Genomic DNA, 21,152 nt, shown 5'->3' with positions numbered 1-21,152 from the left:
CAACCACAATAACCTGTGACTTAAAACAAGCATACCCCATTGGTACCATCATAAATTAGAACATTTGTTTAAGGAGAGCACCAAAGCCTTGTTCCCTCTTGTAACAGATAGAAATTATAACAGATAGAAAGTGTGGCTTTGACAGCTAAGAGAGGTGAAAGGGTGGATGATATGATTGTGATGGTGGGAACAAATGACTTGAGTGGTGGTGTAAATAGGGCAGCGAGAGATATGAGATTCTTGCTTGAGGTGGTACGAAAGAAGACACAGAGAGGAAAGAAAGTGTGTGTATGTGTTGCCTAGGTATGATAATGACGAGCTGAGCAGAAGAGCAGTAATATTGAATGACATAATAGCTAGAATGTGTGACAAGTGAGGTCTGTAATATGTGGATGCTTGGAGTGCATTTGAGGACAGAGAGGAATTGTATGGAAGAGACCACTTACATTTGAATGAGGAAGGACATAGGCATCTGGAGAGACTGCTGTTCTGAACAAGCCAGTGTGTCCCAAGAAGGATAGCAAGGGTGGCCTCTTGTGGGAATGGGTACTTGAGAGAAGGAGGATGACATCAGCTAACACTGAGCCCAGTGGAGTCTAGAGGGGATAATGATGGATATAGAAACAATGGCATTTATATGCTTTATACTAATGCCAGGAGTATCCGGAATAAGGGAGAGGAATTGGTGGTGCTGATAGCATCAGCCTGGCCAACAATTACTGGGCTCACTCAGACGTGGTTGACAGAAGAGGATATAACAACAGGAATAGAAGTCGCTGGGTACAGCATTTTTCGGCAGGATAGGAAGGGAAAGCGTGGTGGTAGAGTACTGCTTATGATAAGCGACGACCCATGTCCTCTGAGAGTGAAGACGTGGAAGGCAGTGGCACTAATGATTGTGAAAGCATATGGTGTGAGGCAGAGGTGGGCAAGACAGGATATTTAGTGGGGTGTTCCTACAGACCCAGGAGCAGAGAGGGTGGGGACCAGGAAATGTTTAGACAGTTGAGTTTCACAAGTGCAAAAAGAATGATTGTTATGGAAGATTTTAACTACAGTAGTATAAATTGGGGAGAAGAAGATGAATCTAGCAATAAGGGAATGGAATTTCTAGAATTCTTGAAGGACAGTCTTAGGCAACATGTAATAGAGAGAGCAAGAAGTTCAAGAGTTTTAGATTTGGTTATAGCATCAGAAGAGTTGATAATAACTGAGATGACATCTCTCCCACCAGTTGGAGAGAGTGACCATATGGTTTTGACTTGGGAAATGAATAGACATGCAGGAGTATCAAAGAGACGGAAGCATATGTAGAATTATAAGGCAGGTGATTATAATAGTCTAAGATGTCAACTTGGGGAAGTTTCATGGAGGGAGGAATTGGAAGTCCGAGATATCATTAGTGCGTGGGAAATTATGAAAGAATATTTGTTAGCAGCGATGGTAAGTTGTATACCTCAAGTGAAGAAGAGGACATAATTTGGAGTAAAGGGGATGACAAACAATATTAAACAGGAATTGCATGCCAAAAAAGAGGCTGTGTAAGAGATATAAGGAGACACGTGAAGAGAAGATGCATGAAGAGTATAACACACAGGCCAAAAGAGTGACTAGTATGGTATGGAAGAGGAAACTGGAATAGGAGAGGAAACTGGCCCTAAGAGCCAAAGAAAATCCTAGGGAAATTTTTAGATATGTGGCCAGTAGGAAGAGAAATGACTGTGGAAGAATGATATTGTGGGATAAAAATGGGAATAGAGTGACTGATGCAGAGGACATAGTGAAATTGTTCAATGAACACTTTATTGGAGTATTTCATCCTGGAGGAGTTAGTTTTAATGCTAGAGGGATTGGGCAGGTTCAAGGTTTAGAGGTACAGGAGGAGGAGAGTGTGTTTCAAATACTGAGTACTCTAGATGTCAGTAAAGCTGTGGGACCGGATGATATTTCACCACGGGTTTTGAGAGAATGTGCTAGGGAACTGACAGAGCCTTTGACCTGGTTTTTCAATGAAAGTCTGGCTGCGAAAAAGGTGCCCATGGAATGGAAGGAAGGTAAGATAGTGCCATTGCATAAGGGTGGTAGCAGACTGGAAGTGTCTAATTATAGGCCAGTTTGTGTGTCATCAGTAGTTAGTAAGATCTTGGAGAAAGTAGTGAAGGACCATATACAGCATTGGGCAGATGAGGGTAATGTTATCTGTGAGAGTTAACATGGATTTGTGAAGAGGCGCTCTTGTTTTAGCAATATGCTAGCCTTTTATGATAGAGTAACAATAGCATTAGATGAGGGAAAGGCATATACTGCCATTTTCTTAGACTTAGCGAAGGTATTTGACAGGGTGCCACATGATAAGCTGATATTTAAGTTGCTGCACATGGGTCTAGATGTTAGATTGGTCAACTGGATTCAGGATTGGCTGTCCGATAGTATCAGCGAGTTGTGTATGGTAGGGCAGTTTCAAGGAAACAGAGGGTTACCAGTGGGTAACACAGGGCTTAGTACTGGGACTTATATTGTTTAACCTGTATATCAATGACATTGTCAGTGGATTGCAAGGGGATATTCAGTTCTTTGCAGATGATGCAAAGCTGGGAAGGATTATTAGTAGTAGTGCAGATGCAGCAGCTCTGCAAGAGGATTTGAATAAGCTAGATAAATGGGCAAGTGAATGTAGATATTGGTTTAATGCACAAAATGCAAGGTCTTGGGGTTTGAGAAACATCGATGGGACACTGCATACTCTATGGGAGAAATTATACTGGAGGAAGTAAGGGAGACAAGAAATCTTGGGTTGATGATTGATAGAAACCTGAAATTTAGGGGATATATTGCAAAAATGGTGAAGGCAACACAGAGGATTGCTGCAATAATGAGAAGGTCACTGACCTGCAGAGATAAAACAGTTATCGTTCCATTGTATAAGACCCTGATCAGACCACACTTGGACTATTGTTCTCAGATTTGGTTCCCAGGATTTGAAGGGGATAAATTAACTATGGAAAGAGTACAAAGGCAGATAACAAATATTTTTTCAGGATTGTACAATGATAGTTATGATGATCAGCTGAGGGAATGTTGACTGCAGAGTTTGTTCAATAGAAGAAGGAGAGGTGATATGATTGAGACTTTTAAACTGTTGAGAGGTGGCTACAGGGTTGACACTGGGGAGTTATTTCACTTGGTTGAACAGTGGGAAGGAGTGGTGACAAGAGGCCAACCCTGGAAGTTACGAAAGGAAACTGTGAGCAAGAGGGTGAGGAGTGGTTTCTTTGCATGGAGGGTGGTTGAACCATGGAATGCATTGCCTGATGGAGTGGTGAGAGCGAGAACGGTCGATGAGTTTAAGGAGTGGTATGATAGACTTTGTTTTTCTTAGGGGGACCTCCCCTCGATTACTCTTGATAGACTTTGTGTTTCTTAGAAAGGACCTCCTGTGATGGGTCTTTTGACTCCATGGAGGCCTGAATAATAATAATAATCATCCAAGCCTGAAGAATGACATCCTCGCCTTACTGAATATATGGAAAGTCTCATTATAATCAGACATCATTAATAATTTTGTTAATAATCAAATGCTTCTTCTGTTAACTACTTGTGTTGTTATATTTATACCATCATGTGGCTCTTGCTATTTTAAATAATCCATTGTTCATGTTTTACCTTGTACTCCACTAGCCACATGCCACTGATGATTTTCAGGTCGAAAAATCTGGCTATTAAAATTGCATACTTTTTTCATCCATATCTTTGTGTTATTTTGTCCTCACTTCCTTATTTCTACTTTAAGATTACTCAACACTTTGCATACCTTCCATTCATTCACTTGTAACCTTCATTCATCATTTCATCATTATTCGAGTTTCAACATATTCACTCTCAAACAAAATACTTTAAGAAAATGTGGATTAAATACATCAATTATATTCTTAGCTGTGGTTACATATGATTTCCATAAACTAATATGATCCTCTAATAAGCATCCTTCCTTCTGCTAACTAACAACACATCAGAAGAACTCCATGGGATTTTTTCTTGACATGAGTGGCTAAGTGCTGCTCATACTCTGCTTTCTCTTTTCTTACAGATTTATCATTAATCATCTCGCCTCCCCCAGCATATTTAATCTTGTCATCCAACCATATTGCCACCAATTTCATCTTTCTAACCCCTTGAAGGATAAATAAAATTTTAACAGCCTAGGGTGAGAGAATCCAATTTCATTGCCTGGTAGTTACACCACTGCTTCACATACTGGAAGCCTGAAAAGACATGATAATAGGTTCCATGTTTGATCTCTAGGGCAGGATTTCTGAACAATGTAAAAATAAATAAAAAATATAAAAAATATGAAATGAACACAAAAACATAAGAAATCCTTATCCCATTCAGAGTAAGAATGTAGTATAAGTTTACAAAAACCTTTTGTGGGTGGAAACTAGATACAAACATACAGTGGGCAAAATTGTGGAAACCATTTGGAAAAAGTGTATTTTTGAGGTTTTATGGCCCATAACACCATTTTGTTTGGTGTAATACCATAAAATTATATATCAATGGAAAGATAATTTAATCAAGAATGTAATGCAACAAAGTTGTTCAATTATCTGTATTCTATGAAAAGTTATAGCCAAATAATCAGAAAAAAGAAGCACAACTTGCTTAGGTTGATATGAAGTAGCTTTCCTTCATTTGAATGTAGCCAATGGGTATGAGTGTTTAGAGAACCAATTCAGGTGTCATCTTGTTTTGGCAATGAGCCAATAAGGTCACAGCAGGATTCAGCTATTGATATCATGTATTGGAGCTGAGAGGAGGACATTTGTCAGTGTGTTATGTGATTGCTATCAAATTGGTTGGTTTCTTTTGTGTTCTTTCATTTAGTAAGCTTCTAAAACATAATAAAATTAAAGAAATGGCACAAAGAGTTGAGTGGTCACCCAGAAAGTGATGTAAAATAGTACTATTAAGTGAACAAGGCTACAATTATGAAGAAATTAGAAGAAAAATTGGTGGAAGCTTAACCAAAGGTGGCATTTCTAAATTTTTGAAGAGGTATAAGGAGACTCAGTCACTACAAAACCAAACTGGTAAAGGCAGGAAAAGGTGCACAACAGCAAGTGATGATAGAAGAATCGAGAGAGTGCCTATGTGCCAGAAGAAAATCATCTGGGTGATTTTCTTCTGACAAGATGAAATGGTGCAATACAATGTGAAGTTGAGTGCAAGGACTGTTCGGTTCAGACTGCAGGAATTTGGTCTAAATGCTAGAATTCCACGGGAAAAAAAAACATTTTTATCTCTCAAACAAGGTTGAAAAGATTAAACTGGGCTAAAAACCCATGTTAACTGGACAGCAGAACAATGGGACAGTGTTATTTGGAGTGATGAGACCAAAATCTCCGTTTGGTAGTGATGGCATAAAATAAAATAATACGTAAGGAGAAGAATCAGAGAAGATTTGCATCCTGATTGCATTACACCTACCGTGAAACACCCACTTAGTGTTATGATCTGGGGTTGTATGACATCAAAAGATGTAGGAAGAATTTGCATGATTAATGGGGATGTAAATGTGAAAAATACATAAACGAAATACTACTTGAGCCCAAACTGAAGTCTTCCGCACGTGAACTTTTCCAAGATAATGAAGCATTTATATTTCAACAGGATTCAGCTTCATGTCATGTTGCTGCTGTGTGCAAAGAGTGGCTTCAAGATGATCATATTCCACTGCTGGAATGGCCTGGTAATAGCCCAGACCTTAACCCAATCGAAAATCTATGTAGCCGACTAAAGAAATTTGTTAGTCAGAAGCAATCCACCAATAAAAACCAATTAATAGAAGCAATAATTCAATCTTGGTTTCACATTATAACAGCTGCAGAACAAAAAAAACTTGGTTCACTCCATGGGAAGGCGTCGTAAAGCCGTAATTAACGTTAAAGGTTACCCAACTAAGTATTAACTCACATTGTGAGAATTTTTGTATATCTCATTTTTTCTGTGTTTCACTTTTCTTCTTTATAACTGCTGTTCTAATAAAAAAAATCCTTCATAAAAGTTATTGCACTACATTCTTGATTAAATTATCTTATTGATATATAATTTTATGGTATTACTATACTATAGCCCACTTCAATATCTGGGTGTTTATCAGCTATGGTGCAATTGCTGGTCATTTTACTATATAGGACAGACAGAAAAATCAATTGGACAATGGAGTGAACAATACATTCGGGATATTGAATATAATTGAAATGAAGTCTCAGCTTCATTTCACCACACGTACTGTCTTCAGCTGACTCACAAGATGCTTCGCAAATGAGACATCAACTTTTATGGGATAAATCAGAACTATTACACTGCTACTATGATACAACAGAAAGAAAAATTTGGGAATCTTTGGAAATAGCACTAGATCCTAAATGTTTAGGATGTAAATAGGAATCAAAGTATTAACTTGTCTGAATACATCCTAGCCTTCATTAGTCAAGAATGTGCATGTGAATGCATAAACATGCAGAATGTTTAGAACATTTAGAAATAATTTTTAAAAAGTAACATTCTATTTTGTATTACTGCATAACAGTTGTCACCTTTGTTAGTATTTACTGTTTTGTCTACTAGTTTGTTTATTTACACCTGAAGAAATTCTGTGCAATTCGGATGAAACATCATGTTACTAAGTAAATAAATGTTATCAGCTTATTTTAGTGTTGTGCCTGATAAACTTTAATTAAATATTCATGAACCAGCCAAGTTTACATACTTATATATATATATATATATATATATATATATATATATACATATATATATATCCTCCTAATTCCTAGCATCCTAATTTTATATTCACATGTAGACCTACAACTTTCACGGTGTAGGCATTCAGAACCGAAATCCTACAGAATAGGTTGCTCACTACTTATTCCTGGAGGTATCCTATGACTGTAGCCTATGTGTTCACGGGGCCGGTTTGCCTGCTTGCAGGATGAAAAACCCAAGATAAACAGGGGAGAGAAAACCCTGCTGTCCATGCCCATATATATACAGTCATACCCCGAAGTTACATGGCAGGGTGGGACCTACAAAAAACGCGTAAGTCGAATTCGCCTAACTCGGGGTATAATTTTGCATGTAATTTATATATACAACCATACAAAATATTAGTTAATTGGGACCAAAGGTTTACAAAAACACCTATATTTTTTTAAAGAAATATAATCATAATTGTAGTTTTTCGTACATAAAAAAAAGAAAGTTATTTCTATGTAAATCGTGTAATAAAATCTTGAAACGATCAACAAGAATGAAACATGAATGTCATGCAAAATTTCTTCATAGCAAGCCAATGATTTTTTTATTCCTTGCCTTGTGGCTACAATTCGTTCCCCGTTAGAATCTATGTCCTCCAAAATCTGTAAACCTTTCTTTTATGATTGTTCTTACTGTGGATTTGTGTAGACCGAACTTCTTTGCTAGCTCACAAATTTTCATTCCGCCTTCAAAATCCTTAATAATGTTGAGTTTTGTTTCCAAAGTCGATGTTTTTCTTTTCTTGCTATCTATATCAGAATCGGACTTGCTTCTTTTGGATGACATTATTATTTTTTATGTGATAAAATTTGTATCAAGAACATAACATTAAACAATCACAAGGTTTGTAGACTATAAAAATCTTTATATATATATATATATATATATATATATATATATATATATATATATTAAGAATACCAAGTAATTTTATAAACTTGGTTGTTTTTTTTTTATTATTTATTTACATATATATATATATATATATATATATATGTTCATATTTATATACACTGACTATTACCAAGACTAGAATAACAATTAAATTTATTCAAAACTGTAGCTACAGTCCGTGTTGAAGTTCTATTGTTAAGACAACAATAGAACTTCAACATGGACTGTAGCCACAGTTCAAAGCTAACTGAATTTTATAATAGTCGTTTTATAGTGATACGATGTTTCTTATAGTGTTTTTTATTTGCTTTCTATATTCCCATGCCTGAAGAAGTCGGACAATCCGATGAAACGTTGCGTTTTGAATAAATTTAATTGTTATTCTAAGTCTCGGTTATAGTCAGTATATATAAATATGAACATATCCCAGTACCGAGTTAATACTACAAATGCTATATATATATATATATATATATATATATATAAGATACATTAGCAGTGTTTCCAGTATATGAGTTTCCAGTTTCTCGTAGGAAGGCTTATACGTGGTTATACATGCTTACTAAATAACTTAAGGAATTCACAACGTACAATAGAATATAAATTAAATTAAACTTTAAATAAATATTTCCAATATTGCCATCTTCACAGGAACTTAAAATAAAGACACGTGCACTCAGGCACTACACACAGTAAATGAGGAAGAAGCAAGGAAGCTATTGTTTTCCCTAAAAGTCCTGATGGTGCCCCCTAGCGGGCTATGTAGGTATTCTTGGCCGTTGGGCTGAAGGTCTTCTGATGTATGTCTCCCAAATTTGGTGCAGTCTCATGCAGCCGAATTTGTTGAGGTTTGGCATGTTTCTTAGGGCTGAGGCTGATTCCATGAAAAGTCTTTCAAATTTGAATTTGCTACGGTGTATTACTGTAGCTATAGAAAACAGATATATTCCACCAACAACCCCCCCCCCCACACACACACACACAACAATTTGGTTATTAAGACACTATACAACAGGGCTAAACTAATCTGCTCAAATGACAATGCCCTAACCACTGAACTAAACCACATCCTCAACATTTTCTCAGCCAATGGCTACCCCCCCAAAAAATCCAAAAAATATTGAAACCAATAAACCACAACACTCCCCCCCCCTCTTCATAACAAGAATTACTCTAAATCCATCACCATTCCCTACATCCGAGGCACCTCAGAAAAAATTGCCAAAATCTTAACAAAACATGACTTGACCTCTTGTTACAGACCATATAAAAAATTGGCATCCCTTATCTGTGCCACAAAACACCAATCACTTCCCCTAGACCTACCTGGTGTATACCAGGTCCCTTGAAGCTGTAAGCTGTCCTACTTTGGCCAAACAGGCAGGACAGCAAATATCAGAATTTCAGAACACAAGGACTACATCCGTTTTTCACCAGTACAGCCACTCTGGTCTTGCAGACCATGCTCTGGATACATGCCACAGAATACAGTGGAAGAAAGCTACAGTAATACACCGTAGCAAATTCAAATTTGAAAGACTTCTCATGGAATCAGCCTCAGCCCTAAGAAACATGCCAAACCTCAACAAATTCGGCTGCATGAGACTGCCCCAAATTTGGGAGGCATGCATCAGAAGACCTTCAGCCCAACAGCCAAGAATACCTACATATGCTAGGGGAACCATCAGGACCTTTAGAAAAAACAATAGCTTCCTTGCTTCTTCCTCATTTACTGTGTGTAGTGCCTGAGTGCACGTGTCTTTATTTTAGGTTCCTGTGAAGATGGCAATATTGGAAATATTTATTTAAAGTTTAATTTAATTTATATTCTATTGTATGTTGTGAATTCCTTAAGTTATTTAGTAAGTGAGTTTCCAGTATATTATATATATATATACATACAATACCATTAGCAGTGTTTTCAGTATATGAGCTTACTGTGATAAACATAGTTCACCTTACAGACAAATTTGTAATAGACTGCACTGAAATTCAAATATTAACTTTCAAAGATTTTTTTCTTTTTACTTTTAAATCTTTCTGAAAACAAGAATCAAACATGCAAGTCCGTGTAATGAAAACGCATTCTCCTGCATACAGTTTATGGCAATGAAGAAAGACAGCCATTTGATAACTCTCAACAGTTTTAATCACAGTATTTATAGTTTAACCACTTTTCTTTTAACATGTATCAGGTTACTCAATGTAACCTGATATTAGTAGGCTGATACATGTAAAAGAAATCATAATAGTTACAGAACAGTAGTTGTAACAACTATTTTGTAGTTTAAAACTGAATATGGTAATCAATTATAATCGATTTAGTTTAATCCTTTATCCCAGTGAGAGCAAACAAAGTTTGCGCCTGAAAATATCTTCAGGACTAAATATAGTGTTGTACTATCTTATCCAGTAAGTAGTGCAACACCAAGGCAACTCGTGGCAAAGGTGGAGCAAGCTACCAGGCACTTCTAACCCAGTATCTCCCATAATGCAAAACACATTTCCTATGTGGATATGTATACTGTTATGCATTAAAGGGATTGGCCATCTACCCAGACTAGTTTCGACCTTTATTGAGGTCTCTTCAGTGGGAGCCAGGCCCAGAGCTGGAGATACCAGGCCGAAGCAGTAGCAAGTCATCTGTGCCTATGGGAGTTGCCAAAAGGTTTATCACCTTTTTTAAAAATTACTCTGGATTTAGAGAAAGATGTTGAAAATTTATTTATCACTAGGTTAGACTATAATCGATTTAGTTTAATCCTTTATCCCAGTGAGAGCAAACAAAGTTTGCGCCTGAAAATATCTTCAGGACTAAATATAGTGTTGTACTATCTTATCCAGTAAGTAGTGCAACAGTAGTGCCTTTTGGCAACTCCCATAGGCACAGATGACTTGCTACTGCTTCGGCCTGGTATCTCCAGCTCTGGGCCTGGCTCCCACTGAAGAGACCTCAATAAAGGTCGAAACTAGTCTGGGTAGATGGCCAATCCCTTTAATGCATAACAGTATACATATCCACATAGGAAATGTGTTTTGCATTATGGGAGATACTGGGTTAGAAGTGCCTGGTAGCTTGCTCCACCTTTGCCACGAGTTGCCTTGGTGTTGCACTACTTACTGGATAAGATAGTACAACACTATATTTAGTCCTGAAGATATTTTCAGGCGCAAACTTTGTTTGCTCTCACTGGGATAAAGGATTAAACTAAATCGATTATAGTCTAACCTAGTGATAAATAAATTTTCAACATGGTAATCAATTGTTAAATAAATATAAATAAAAGAAAATAGTGATAAAACAAAAATTTTCATACCTGAAAAGCCTGGACCAGGATAAAAATGTTATCCACACCGACAGCAAGAACTAAGAATGGGATCACCTCTATAATGATTAAAGTAGCAGGGATTCCCATGAAACAAAATATACCCAGGGAGGTAAATACAGAAATCAATACAATAACAACACCAGCCAGCCCAAGCATAATACTGCACCCAACCTGAAATAAAGAGAATAGAAATTATACTCTCCTCTATAAATGTCAGCTAAATGCAAGTTAGTTCAGTTAAACTCAATAAGCAAGTTGGAAACAAACATTTTTTATACTACTATGAGACAGAATCAAAGAAATAGTTTTCTCCTTTCCAAACCATGGCAAAATAGAGTGAAATGCCAATGTCAGTGATGAAAGCTTGCAGTCAAATATATATTCTTCCTAAACAAATGAAATAATCAAATCCTTAATGACAGTCTTACAGTAGGCTCCTAAGGAGCCTTCCCTCCTGTAAGATTTTCTTATCTTACTACTGTAAGATTGGAAAAGAGACAAAATAGTACCTTTCTACAAGCATAGTTCTAGGACAGAAGTTTCTAATTATCAACCAGTCTGTATATCTGCAGTTGTGGTCCTAGTGTTGGAAAAACTGGTTAGGAAAAGAATACAGGATTGGAATGGCAGACATATGATTCTCTACAACGATCACCATGAGTATGTGGAGGACAGGTCTTGTTTTAGCAATCTGCTTACATTTTATGATAAGGTGACAAAATGCATTGGATAAAGGAGATTCATATACAGTGATTTTTATTGGAATATTCGAAAAGGATTTGATAGATTACTACATTACAGATTGGTGTATAACCTGCAGAAGATAGGACGTGATAATAGACTGGTTCAGTGACAGATCGAGGACGTGCTGTTCTGGACCTCAATCATCGCTCCAATTCATCCCACAGGATGAATTACAGACCTATATCACTACTCAGCAACCTCTTTAAACTCTATGAACGATTAATTTTGAATAGGCTACAACCCCTAATCGAACCCCATCTTATTGCTGAGCAGGCTGGCTTTAGACCAAGCAAATCCTGCACATCACAAATTCACAACCTCACTCAATATATAGAAAATGGTTATGAGCAAAAACTAGTCACAGGAGCAGTCTTTGTAGATCTAACTGCAGCATATGATACCATAAACCATCTCACACTTAGAAATAAAATATACAGAATAAGTAGAGACTATTGCCTTGTCCACCTGATCCAATCACTCTTGGAAATCAGATGCTTTTACGCGGACCTGGGAGGTAGGAAGAGCCGCTGGCACCTCCAAAAAAATGGCCTCCCCCAGAGAAGTGTTATCACCATTACTTTTCAACATGTATGTCAATGATCTCCCCATCTTTCCAGGAACTAGAAATTTTATCTATGTTGATGACCTTGTCATGGCTACTCAATCAAAAAATTTCAAGTCCATTGAAACTACTCTATCACTTGCCTTAATAGTTCTAACCACATACTATACCAGCAATCAACTAAAACCAAACCCCTTGAACACCCAGACTGGCCTTTTCCACCTTAACAATAAGGAAGCGAACAGGAAGCTAAAGATTTCTTGGGAAGGCTCTAATATAGAACATTTCTGGAACCCAATCTACTTCTGTGTGACTCTCAACTGCACCCTCTCATATAAAACCCATATAGAAAAAACAAAGGCAAAAGTGAATGCAAGAAACAGTATACTAAGAAAGCTTACCTCCTCCAAATGGGGGTGCAGACCCTAGCACACTGAGATCTTCTGCCTTTGCCCTTTGCTATTCTTCTGCTGAATATGCCTGCCCAGTATGGTCCAGATCCTGCCATGCTGAAAAACTTGATCCAGCATTGAATGAAAGCTGCCGCTTAATTACAGGATGCCTTAAACCAACCAAGAACCTGTATACTTTGGCTGGTATTGCACCCCCTTCAATTCGAAGACCTGCATTCTCAGCTGATGAAAAGAAGCAAACAAATGAATGATGAATGCCATCCACTATTCGACCAGACCACAGTGCCCCAAAGACTAAGATCCCAACATAGCTTCCTGACAACTGTTGAACCACCTGAAAACCTCCTAGAGACAAGACTTCAACAATGGCTTGCACTATATCCTGAAAATAATACCGGTATTCCAACAGCCGAACATCTTTCACTTTGATTGGAATACTTGGAAAAGCCTCAACAGACTTCAAATGACAGGACGCTGCAAACAAAACCTCATCAAATGTGGCTACCTCACTGTTCCAGACAATTGTGAGTGTGGGATAACCCAGTCCCACACTCAAAGGGACAAGAAAGAACACCTTCTTTCTTGTCCCTTTCTTCCGTCACCATGCACAAAAGAGGACCTTATTCCTGCACAGAAAGAGCAGTTGATTGTGCAAGATACTGGAGGAACATCAGACCATGTTTAATGTATATAAGTTATGTACAGTTTCCTTTTTTTTCATATTTAATTATTATTCCCTGTATAATTCACCTATCAAATCTAAGCTGATCTCATTGTAATGTATCCTAATTTGTTGTAAATCATGTTGTACCACTTACTACTGCACCACTTGTGTTTGGATACGAAATAAAAAAATTTTTAAAAAATCCCACAGGTATTTGATGGGGTTGGAGTCAGGGCTCTGTACAGGCCACAGTATTTAACACCCATCCCTTCATATCATTCCATAACAGCTGCAGCTTTGTGATATGGGCAGTGCCATCTTGATAGTAACCAGGGTCCATTCCATAAAAATTGTAGAGTGCAGGCAGAACCTGATTATCCAGAATATCAAGGTACTGAGCTGCCTTCATGGAACCACAGACAATGACCAGTGGTCCAACACCAAACCAGCTGAATGCACCCCACACCATTACTCCTCCACCAAACTTTACTGTGGGTACAATACACTGTGGTTACAAGAGTTCACCAGGCTGCCTCCACACCTTGCCATCAGACTGGAAACAGTTGAATCTTGATTCATCACTCCAGAGTACCATTTTCCACTGGTCAATTGTCCAGTTCACAAGCTCATTGTACCAGGCCAGACTAGCTGACTTGTTTGTTGTTGTGATGTTTGACTTGTGTGCTGCTGCTGCTCTTCTGTGGAAACCCAGTAAATGGAGTTCTTTTTGTACAGTATTAGTGCTCACCATTGTGTTACTGGCATTGTACGAACTCATCACAGATGGTCTGTGCTGATTTTTTGCATGTTGTCACCTGTTTTAACACTTTCCTGTCATGTCAGTCATTTTCTGAAGCCACCATGGGTGTTTCCCTGCACTAGTGACGCCAGAATGTCTCCCTTTGTTGATTGCATCACCATCCATTGATGTGACGGCCAACGATGACACCTCTCTCGAAGTCACTGAGTTCATGTCATGTTGCCATACCACCTGTATTTAACTACTACAATGAAATACTGCTTCCTGCTACCTGTACGCCAGTTATTGTTATTAACAAACCCAAAATATTCCTTAACTTCATATAACAGAGGTGTCCGGACAATTATTGGTAGATAGTGTACTTGTTCTATGGGTTCTCCATTCAGGATGCAGCTGATGTTTGCAATGTTTCTTCCAATTTTCATTATCATTACCTTTTTTATTGCTAAGTTTCATACCAAATTTATTACAACAGCTATTCAATTTTGTCATGGAAACTTGCAAGCTTATACAAGATTTATTTAGTTTAGAAGTATAACATTATTTGCATAAAAATACATAAATGTCAAAATTGGATATGATGAATAACAGGAGGGGCAATGCAGATGATAAATCCATGTGTTGAGGCTTAAGTGCTATGAGGACATCATGTTGAAGGTTTAATGGAATATTTACAGCACTAGGAAAGAATTAAAACTAATTTTAATGCTTCATCTCAGTTACTGAGACATCTTCAGGGATTAAATAACTCTTGTAACACACACTCAAATACAACACAATACTAAGTGAAATACATTGGGGGACCTCTAAAGTCCTATCTAGGTGTGGTGCACCCTCTATAGGCATTTGTAGGTGGCTTAGGATGTAAAGTGGAATCTCGGATAATTAATGTTTCCCATATTTTGGGAAGTTTTATGCAAATGTATTTAATTAAATTCAGTTTATTTAAGTGCCACCACAAATGCTAAAAAGTCTTTCTTTTTTGAATTTACTATGGTGGAGCATGGTAATTTTTCTCTAGGAGATCCTGTGGGTTGTATCCAAAACATGGTCTTCAAGGCCAGATTAACCATAGTCATGATTGCAGATGTATGATTTGTGTTCTAAACAGATGGTTGCTGATCTAACTGTCTGTCTGAAGCAAGCCAGCTTGCAGGAATAGAGTATTATATATACTCCAAGCACTAAGAGAAGAGGGAGCTGATCTATGGTGGAACGGAAAAGTAAAGTTTACTGTGAGGCATCTTATGGGCTTAATGTTTCCAAATTTTTAAGAAGTTTCATGCAACCATATTTAATTAAATTCAGTTGATTTCTGAGTTCCACTACAGATTCTAAAAACAGTCTTTAGTCATGCATTAATAATTTACTTTTGGCTACCTTAGCAACCATACCAATATGTCCTCTAAGTTTTAATTCTCTGTTTACCACATCCCTAAATCTCTAGCTTCATTTATTTCCTGAAATACAGTGCCATCAATGTGATAAACAGTTTGTAATTTTGTATCCCAAAATACATAACTTTATATTTCTCCACATTAAACTGACATCCATTATCTTTTGCCCATACTGACAGCCTATTTAAGTTGTCCTGCAAACTCTCTAAATTGCCTTGATTAACTATTACTCTACCTAATTTTGAATCATCTGCAAACAACTGAACATTTCCTTTCAGGTTAATTCCTATATCATTTATGCACAAATTAAACAGCAATAGTCCCAGTATCAAATCTTGTAACACACCACTAGTCACCTGTTTTCACTTCAATTCTGCTCCTCCACATATCACTTTTTCTATTCTGTCCAGCAGCCATTCACTTAACCAGTGTCATATCCATCTCCATTTGTTCTAATTGGCATAACAGAGTTCTATGTGGTATTCTGTCAAATGCTGTTGCTTTAAAAGCTGGCAGAATCATTGCATAGCCATTTCCTTTATCCAACTCAGATGTTACTCTATTATAGAAGTTCATAAATTACTAATGCATGACTGATGACCCTTTACAAAGGCATGTTGCCCTTCATATTTTATATGAGGGGCAACACTATCATATTTTTACCCACCCATTCTTAAATTCTCTTTCTGACCACCACATCTGAGATACTCATTGGTCTATAATTTGCTACTGCAGTCTTAGAACCTCCCATAAGTAAGGGAATTATTTTGCTTTCTTTCCCCTTGGAACTATGCCAGATGAGAATTAAATTAAACTGCCTAGTCAGAGGCATTGCTAGTTCCCTTGCGCATTCTCGCAAACTGTAGCTGATATCTGATCTAATCCCACAGCTGTATTTACACTGAGATTCTGCAACATCCTAAGAACCTCCAATACATCCACCTCTGTTCCTGTATTAGCGTGTCACATATGTTAAAGCAGTAACTTCACTAGGATGATATGCCCTTGCAAAGTGGTTACTCAGTAACTCAACTATTTTATCTGGTTTTTTTACCTCGTGACCATCATCAATCATTAAGGTTAATCGTCCATTGTCTTCCTTTTATTCCACATAATGAAAGAGCTCTTTGGGATTTCCTTTGGCCTGCTTGGCTAGATTCTTCTCATAATCTGATTTTGCCTTCCTTGCCATGCTGGTTACCTTTCTTGCCTGAGCCTTATCCTGTTCGTGCGTTTACTGGTCATCTTTCTCTTTATATACCTTATCCTCTACAGCATTTTGTTCTTCTGCAGCTTGTGTTTAATGATATTAGTCATTCCTCTAATGCCTACCTGATTAACCCTCCTTACCTTAGGTATACAATTTAATACTGATTTCTCTAGATCAGTTCTTCCCAAACTTCTGGATGTCAGGGCCCCTATTGCAAAAATTAAAATATTTCACGGCCCCCCTCGAAAAAAATCGTAATAGAGAGATATATTATTATAATATTTATTGTATTTATATTCAATACAAAACATACACAGCGAATATTGCAAAAATCAAATGCATATATTACATTTTTTGCCTCTTACCGTTTGGTTCTGAAGACGATGCGGGCTGTTCTGGTAAAATATGAAATACTGTCCTTTTTTTTTAAGTCTGTTTCTGCTTCTTCTGATTGTTCGCGGGAATTTTTTTTTATTTTTCATCAGCCACTTATCCATCTCAGGGTTAAATTTTTTTAACATAGAATAGATCAAATAATATCACCACTTACCGATACTGACACACCATAGACTGATAACATGAAATGAGTGAATATTACCTGAATAACGGAATTCCCTGACCAGGAACATTTTTCGCTTTTGTGACTTTTCTCCCTTTACCGTAATTAAGCCTAACGCGAAACAGACAGCAAAGGCAGGTTATTAAAACGTGCATGTGATTGGTGCGGTATTAACAAAAGATCGCGTAACTGAAAGATAAACTGAGTTGAAATGCTAACTCTCTTCAACCGAATTCCATATGTGAAACTGCCATAACATTCATTATATATATATATATATTACTTAGTTTTAACACATTCGGTTGAATTTTATTGCTGCCTTGGGAAATCGAACTCACACACGTCTAATTAATAACAATAGTTTTTAGTTAGATACTGTGTTTGCCCATGCAACATATGGTTTTGTTTCAGTCTATACAGCATAGTTTCTGTATGAGGGGAACATGTGATTCATTAATTAGTGTGTTTTTATCCCAGTTGTCTCTAATTGCACTATTTGTTGAGAAATATATTACACAGACTCCTCATACCTTATTCACTGGCATAATAAAAGTACTTGCTTTTATTGCCTCTGCAGTATAGTGGTTGTTAGGGAGGGGTGTTGTTTACCACTGCAAGCGAGTTAATGTCTCCCCACATGAACTTGTTCAAGCTTTTTTTTTTTCATGTGTGAAGTATATGCGAAACTTTTATTGGTAACAGAAAACTAGCTCCGATGATAGTGATAATATAAAACGAGTTTTGATATGTATATAAAGTCAATATCAACAGTCCCTGATTACGAACGCATGATGAAAGAGACAGGAAGATTTGGAGCTTCCCTGGAGAGCATTCGAAGTAAATACAATTAACCACTGCTTTGAAATGAAACATATGAATAAACAATATTTAGTAATATTCATTAAGCGCCGAAATACGCAAGAAGCAAAGTTTGTGAACCAACACCAATGTGTGAATTTTTCCATTAAAATATAAAAAATAACAAAAAAGAAATAATAAATAATAAAAGTTAAATACGTTTATTTTAAAATAAAAAAAATCTACTTAGTCTTAAAACATTTTAAATTTGTTTTCATTATTTCACGGCCCCCCTCAACAAAACCTACGGCCCACAGTTTGGGAAGCACTGCTCTAGATGACCCCTTAACTATCTCCCATGCACTACTAACATCCCTACTCTGCAGTGTTTTATGTGATGGTACACATATAAGCTTCCTCCTAAGCTTGTCAGAATAATCTGCCTTGTAGTTCCACATATACCTCTTTTTTGACAGAATAATCCTCAAACTGTACAATCTACCAAGTCAAGACCGTATGGTCCCTTTTGCCAATTGGAGGCAATGTGGTCACATTAGATATGGATAGCTCTTCTGATCCTATGAAGATCCAATACTCTCCCACCTCTAGTCCCCTCCATCACATGTGGCCTTAAGTAATTAACTCTCAGCAGGTGTATAAATTCTATTTCCTTCTTGCCATGTCATCTTTCTTCCTTCTAGTCTATATATCTCCATAGTTTAGAAGTCCCCATAATAATCACTCAACCTGTACCCATAGTAATTTGCCGACACATCTGTTCCAGATCACATAGATCCGTGGAACTCAGTAGCCTATAGCAACAACCAACTATATGTTTTGTCTTACTGGCCTTCATCTCACACAAGACTGCTTCAAATGAATAGCCACCTATCTCCTATTCTTTTTGGCTGCAATTCATCTGCTATCATCAGCAGTACCCCCCCCCCCCCATCCTATCTTCCCTGAAAATACTAAACCCTTCATATTCTATCCCTGTACATTATCTGCTGTTAGCAAAGTCTCACTAATGCCTACAACTTTTGGCAAGGTTGTACTAACCAATGTCAAAAACTCCTCTCTCTTGTTGCTGATACTTCAGGCATTGGAATATAAAAACTTCAGCATCCCTAAATTTATGCTCCCCACCAACCTTTAATTCCTAAATTGACTACCCTATTCAATATTTTTGATTGAGAGACTAGATTCTGCACTTGGTCATTCTCACACTCACTCGCTTCATGGGTGTCTTCATGCTAACTTACCTGCTTCCACTCTAATTGCTTTAGTTTTCCGGAATTTCTGCTTCAGAATGCTCAGTGAACAAATTTCTCTAGACACCTAACACTAAAACCATTTAGATGCAGTTCATCAGCGTTGTACAAATCCTTCTTTCTGTCAAACACAGACTACAGATTCTACATCATTCCTTCTGTACGACCTATGTATAAGACTCATTAGCTAGCAATGCCCTTCTCCTCAGTTCACCTCTATCGTAGTGTGGTAGGAGACTTACAATCTCCACATTCTCGCTCTTCAGTTTTGCCTCTTCTAACAACTCCTTTACATTCTCCCTCATTTATATATCAAGATTTTTAAGAGTTAATTCAATATTTGAAAATTTCAAAATTCAATTCAAAATTTTAAATCAATCATTAAATTAAAAATTTCATAACTAAACAAATCAAATTGTTATGCAGCTAGTCACTCTTCCATTAGATGTATAACTAATCAATAAAAAAATACAATAAGTAAATAATTCATATCATTATTTTCAATATTCAGATGGTAGAAACATCAAGAAAATTATCATTCTGTTTTTGGGAGTGAAAAAAAAAAAGAACATTGTGAGTCAAAGATGAAGTTCCAAGAAAAAGAAAATATCACATTCTTCAAAGGATATAAATTTACCACCAATATTTATATTATACAGCATTCTTGAAGTATGATACTTTCAGTACTGCTTCAAATTCAGTACTGAAGAAGAGTATCAAAATTTATTGGAAATAGGAAGATACGGATGTCATGTGTTTGTATGAGGATAGACTAGAATATAAAAATCAACACAAGAGAAGAAGTATGGGCTTGATTAGATTTGCCCACCTAGTTGGCCGAGTGGTTAGTGTATCCACTCTCCAACCAACAGGATGTGGGTTCAAATAGCACCAAAGGCATAAATGTTTGTGAATGTCTTTAGATGGGAGATGAAGTTCATCACCTAGTGTAAGACCACTACAGTTCCCCTGCATACTGTTGTTTGCTAGCTGGTTGGATCTATCTAGTGTACTATGTAGCAGCTGGCCTGAGAATTACTTTACTGTTGTGTCTGCAAAGAGGAGATTTTGATTCCCTACTTAATTACAGTGTGTTGAACATATCCTTCAGGATCATGCAAATCATCCATCACAGTGTATTGAGCATGCACATCAAGATCATACACACTGCATGTTTGACGAGAAGGACAAGGAGAAAATCAAAGACCCTATATTGTAGAAGAAATGTGGCAAAAGCCATTTCATATTTCTGATAAGTAGGGTGGTGGTCTTTCAAAGACAAATGATTATCACTCACCACTGAGAAATCTAATTAGCATTTCATCACAGTAGAGAAGATATGGCAGGAATACTCTCCTTACCAGAGCCCCATTTGTGAAAACAGGACATGGGAAGGTTGGACTGCATTGCTGGGAGATGGTAATGCACATGTATTATGCATTACCATCTCATTAAAATTTGCAATTTTTTTAAAACTTTTAACAGATGACCATACAGTTTCTTAGTAATGAAACTGCTTTTTCTATTTCGATAGCCACGAATGCTACCACAAATGAGAAATGTATACAGATGAGCATTTCTTCTTAAAGTAGCAAACTAAAAATAATAATATTATTATTATTATTATCACATCACAATCAAAAAATAAATACTGTATTTGCCGGCATATAAGATGCACTTTTTTTTCTTTGAAAATATGTCTGAAAAACAGTGTGTCTTATACTCCGATACT

General features: G+C 37.0%; 1 protein-coding gene across 1 annotated transcript in view; it reads right to left on the bottom strand.

The window, feature by feature from the left end:
• Nucleotides 1-21,152, bottom strand: part of LOC150094662 (NPC intracellular cholesterol transporter 1-like) — a 559,930-nt gene that overhangs the window by 306,244 nt on the left and 232,534 nt on the right. Inside the window, exon 12 of the mRNA XM_090411614.1 lies at nucleotides 11,031-11,213. Within this exon, the coding sequence (XP_090267740.1) occupies nucleotides 11,031-11,213 (183 nt within the window). The remainder of the gene's footprint in view (nucleotides 1-11,030; nucleotides 11,214-21,152) is intronic.

The sequence above is a fragment of the Typopeltis vanoorti genome, chromosome 21 (assembly GCF_054136105.1).
Source record: "Typopeltis vanoorti isolate ZY-2024b chromosome 21, IOZ_Tvanoo_1.0, whole genome shotgun sequence".
NCBI classification, from domain to species: Eukaryota; Metazoa; Arthropoda; class Arachnida; order Uropygi; family Thelyphonidae; genus Typopeltis; species Typopeltis vanoorti.
The sequence above is the reverse complement of the archived record's forward strand: the minus strand, read 5'-3'. Positions and strand labels throughout refer to the sequence as shown.